At 35.5% G+C, this 4107-nt stretch overlaps 1 protein-coding gene and 1 pseudogene across 1 annotated transcript; one reads left to right on the top strand and one right to left on the bottom strand.

The window, feature by feature from the left end:
- Positions 1-245: 245 nt before the first annotated feature.
- Positions 246-3586, bottom strand: LOC121970163 (UPF0664 stress-induced protein C29B12.11c-like). Its single transcript, XM_042520678.1, has 5 exons — positions 3384-3586; positions 2153-2258; positions 964-1035; positions 640-863; positions 246-540 (listed from the first exon to the last, which is right to left on the bottom strand). The coding sequence occupies exons 1-5, from the start codon at positions 3491-3493 to the stop codon at positions 432-434; spliced, it is 621 nt and encodes a 206-aa protein (XP_042376612.1). The 5' UTR covers positions 3494-3586; the 3' UTR covers positions 246-431.
- On the top strand, positions 1724-1903 carry LOC121973889 (annotated as a pseudogene).
- Positions 3587-4107: the final 521 nt, after the last annotated feature.

Raw genomic sequence — 4107 nt, forward strand, 5'->3', positions numbered from 1 at the left:
TAATACAGCTATATGTACTGCTTATTATATAACTGCGTGATTATGTTCATTTTGTTCTAGTTGTGTGGACTATATATATAACTGCGTGATTGTGTATATTTCAACCATGTGAACTGTTGATAGCTTGTGAGTAATCTTTTAGCAATGTATACTGGTTTCATTTGTTACTGTTATAGAAAAGATACTGTCTGATTTTCGTCGGATAATTTTACCTTCGGAGTGTGACAATAAGCACCAAGTCCCACTTTTACAAACCAACTGATATATATTCCACAAATTAACGACCGTATATGAACATCAAACTTATACAGACATGGACTCCATAAACGTTTCTTAACGCATCAGGTTCAAAACATCTATGTCCAGAGAATCACAATTACAAGAACCACAAAAACATCTTGTTATTATACGACAATGGCTTGGCATCTTACTCAGTACATGCTCTCGGCTGGGTTAGGATGATATGTTCTCCTCCTCAGTTGAGATTCAGGAGTAGGCTGCTGTAAGAAGATCTTAGTCGGATCATTCGGATCAACATACCTGCATAGAGAGATGTTAAATCAGACAAAACTTACAAGAGTAGCAAATGCCAGCATTCTAATTGCAAACGTTCGACATTATCGATGAGTGTCTACTCACGCGCGTCTCATCATATCATCAACTGGAGTCTGCGCAGCTTGCAGTGGATCCATGCGGGTTGCAGCTTCTTGAGCACGATAAGCAGCTGCATGCTGATTGTATCGCCTAACAGATCCAATGAGATTTAAGAAAAGAGGAACGAACGTTCCACATCCGCCTTCCTTGAACAAGATTTTGAATTTGTGCGCTGAGTAGAGCGCACTGTGCTGGCCCTCTGGAACCACCTGTATTAGGGACACCAAAGTGAAATGATACAGCTATCAAATAAAAACAATACTTTAAAAGATATTTAAAAATCAATGTTTACTCCTGTAGTGTACTTACAGGTTCCACGGATCCTGATATGTTATTACAGTGAAATATTGGCTGGTTGAACTTTTCTCCATGGACAAAGAGCTGCAAAAGAAGGGAAGATATATTCTTACATGGGCGTAATAAACAAGAATGTATTTAGAGATGCTAATGGGGCAAAGCAGTAAATACTTAAACAAAAAGATTCTATGCATGCTGCAACATATGAAGGCAACTAGATATGACTATGGGGGATTGAAGTTAGAAATCAAAAGTGGCAGTTTGACTCTATAGACGTATTTCAGAGTGGACCTGTCAGATACATTCCATATGTGCCATATGGCTCCTGGTTGCCAAACATGGCCAATTATTTGGGATCTTGTCCCTATCAGGTACATGTTAAATGTTTGAATAAGTAGAGTGAAAAAAAAAAATCCAGTTGTAGCATGAGGTACTTGCAAATTAAATTGGTTGCACAGTGTATACTTCTTGCCAATGCAACATGAAATTATGTATTACAGGGCCCAGAATTAACTTTGAATGCTGGAAGATAAGTTTGCATTAAAAATCTCGACCTTTACTAACTAATTTTCGTGAAGCCCAAAATAAAATTATGTTAATGTTCTTTTTTCTTTTAAAAATAATTTTAAAACTTATTAGCAACTTTCTCTGGTTGTTTTTTATATAAAAAATATAAATTGTTATGGTTATCTTTAGTCTCACATCTTAAGATTGATAACACCGCGAGCAGAGAGACTTCTATAAATACCTTGGACCGACAACGTTAGAAAACATAACTTTCTCAGCCTTTTAGCTAGGATCAAGTGTAGTATTTATTCTTATTAATTTAATATCTGATATAAAAAATTAAATTAATTTTTTTATGAGAGAGAGTCCATTACAGTAGCTTGCTGCTAGGATTCTCGAACGTCGCCCTTGCGTTGCACTACTACATAGGCCTAACGCACCCTTAAAAGTCCAATTTATGGGTCTAGTACTAATTTATGTGCATTCATGCATTATATTACACATGCAATGCGTGTGCACGATGACTATATATATATATATATATATATATATATATATATATATATAAGGCCATCAAATTTGTAGCTTAGCAGAGAGTGTCGTCCACATCTGCCAAGTAAATATGAATTCCAAAAATGCAGTGCTCATGGACCAAATGTATCAAATAGTATAAATTAATATATGGATCACATACCAGAGGCATGTCGAAAGCGAAAACGTGTCCAACAGGTTTCTTTGCAACAAACACCATTCTTATGTTTGACAAGTAAATAGTCCCCCTTGATTTCACATGGCCTTCTCTGAAAATTATTATAGAATGTCAAAAAACAATTTGATGACACTGCATCGTTGTGTAATTGAATAACACAAAATAGGCAGTGCTACATGCTTGCTATAGTTTTATAATGAATTGGAGGCAGATTACGTTGGTTAGTGTCAACCAACATCATATTTCTAAACACATGGATTGGCGCAAAGACAAGTGATTACCAACATTCATTAACTAGCAGTAATAATTCACAGTAACATTGAAATAGATTGATGAATATAATACACTTATTGTATTAAATATTTCAACTTTACATCTTTTGCTTAGTATAGAACAAGTAGACATGAACAACCATTACTTTAGATAAACATAAGATAGCACTCAACAGAAACCTTTTGATAGGATACAGATTTAGATAACACTTCTATTGGAGACTCTACATTTCATCAATTAACATTTCTATAAGAAACGAGAATTGTTTGATTTTCATCTCATCACTCTGAAAAAACATCCACAGATACTATAAAAAGGGATTGAAAGCATACATGACCAGCAAAGCAAAACTTTGGTTGAAAGAACTGTATTCCGTGACGAAAATTCCAAATTCCTTGTATGGTTTGTTAATGACATGTAATCTCTCATTCGTTTTTCTGATGAGAATGTTCTTAGTAGCAAATAAGCGTCCGTTAACCTATTTTTGGTTGTTGGAAAATATCCTGATTTTTCAATCTGCATTTTGTTTGGATCAGATATTAAGAAATTGAAACCATCTCATGGATCATAGACTGGACCTATGTTGATTCGCAGTAATCCAATCTAGAGTAAAGTCAATAATGGCAACAAAGATCATCAGTTTCACAGGCGCTCTATTTTTCCAACAATCCACATGTCAAATGAATTAATCCTCTTTCTGAAGATACACGAAAGTTCAATATGGTCACCGTAATAAGATTGTGATCATCTGAACGATAAATTTCAATTATTAACGTCGCTGTAATATCTAATTGCTCAAAATTCGCATCGCAAGTACAAGGGATCATCCAAACCGGAATCAGTCTCAAAAGAGATCCCTGCTAGGTAAAATAATCAACATAAAAAAAACAAAGAGAAAGATTAACCCAAGAGCGGAATCAGGGACCAAGGAAAGGGGACGGACCCGGGGATCTTGTCGATCTCGAACTCGACGCCATCCCTGGCTAGCACGAACATCTCGCCGACGAACGGCACGGGCATCCCGTTGGGGAACAGCTGAGGGTTCACCGCCATCTCTGACGATTCGTTCCTCGCTCCCTCTCCTTTGGCTTCAAACCAACGCCTTCTTGTTCTCTCTCTTTTCTATCTTTGCATATTTGAGCCGGTGCCTTAGGTTAAAGTAGGGTTGGATGCGGTGCGGAGCGTTCCAGATTGGTTGGTGCACTGACGTGGCACCGACCTTGGTGGCTTCCTCCATTTTTGAGGTAACTTTATTTGGACAAAGTAAAAGAAAACAGCCCAAATTTATATAAATGACCTTCTAATAATAATAATAATAATAATAATAATAATAATAATAATAATAATAATAGTGAAAGACATTGATGTCTGAACAGATGTTTTATTTCACATTATTATTATAGCTCTTATACTAGACAACTAATTGTTGTAGGATTGGTACTCCACTAATGAGGATGAATAATACACATCAATTTTTAATTTTTAAAAATTTGATAGCATGCAATGCTAATTTTTTGTTCATAATTATTGATCACTTTCATTGGATAATCTACTAAATAATCGTTTAAGTACAAAAAAAAATCGAGTCTGAATAACAAGTATAGAAATTTAAAGATATCGACAACAAGAGTGAAGTGTAAAATTGATCATAGTTGTCAAAGCAGTAC

The sequence above is a fragment of the Zingiber officinale genome, chromosome 4A (genome assembly GCF_018446385.1).
Source record: "Zingiber officinale cultivar Zhangliang chromosome 4A, Zo_v1.1, whole genome shotgun sequence".
NCBI lineage: Eukaryota > Viridiplantae > Streptophyta > Magnoliopsida > Zingiberales > Zingiberaceae > Zingiber > Zingiber officinale.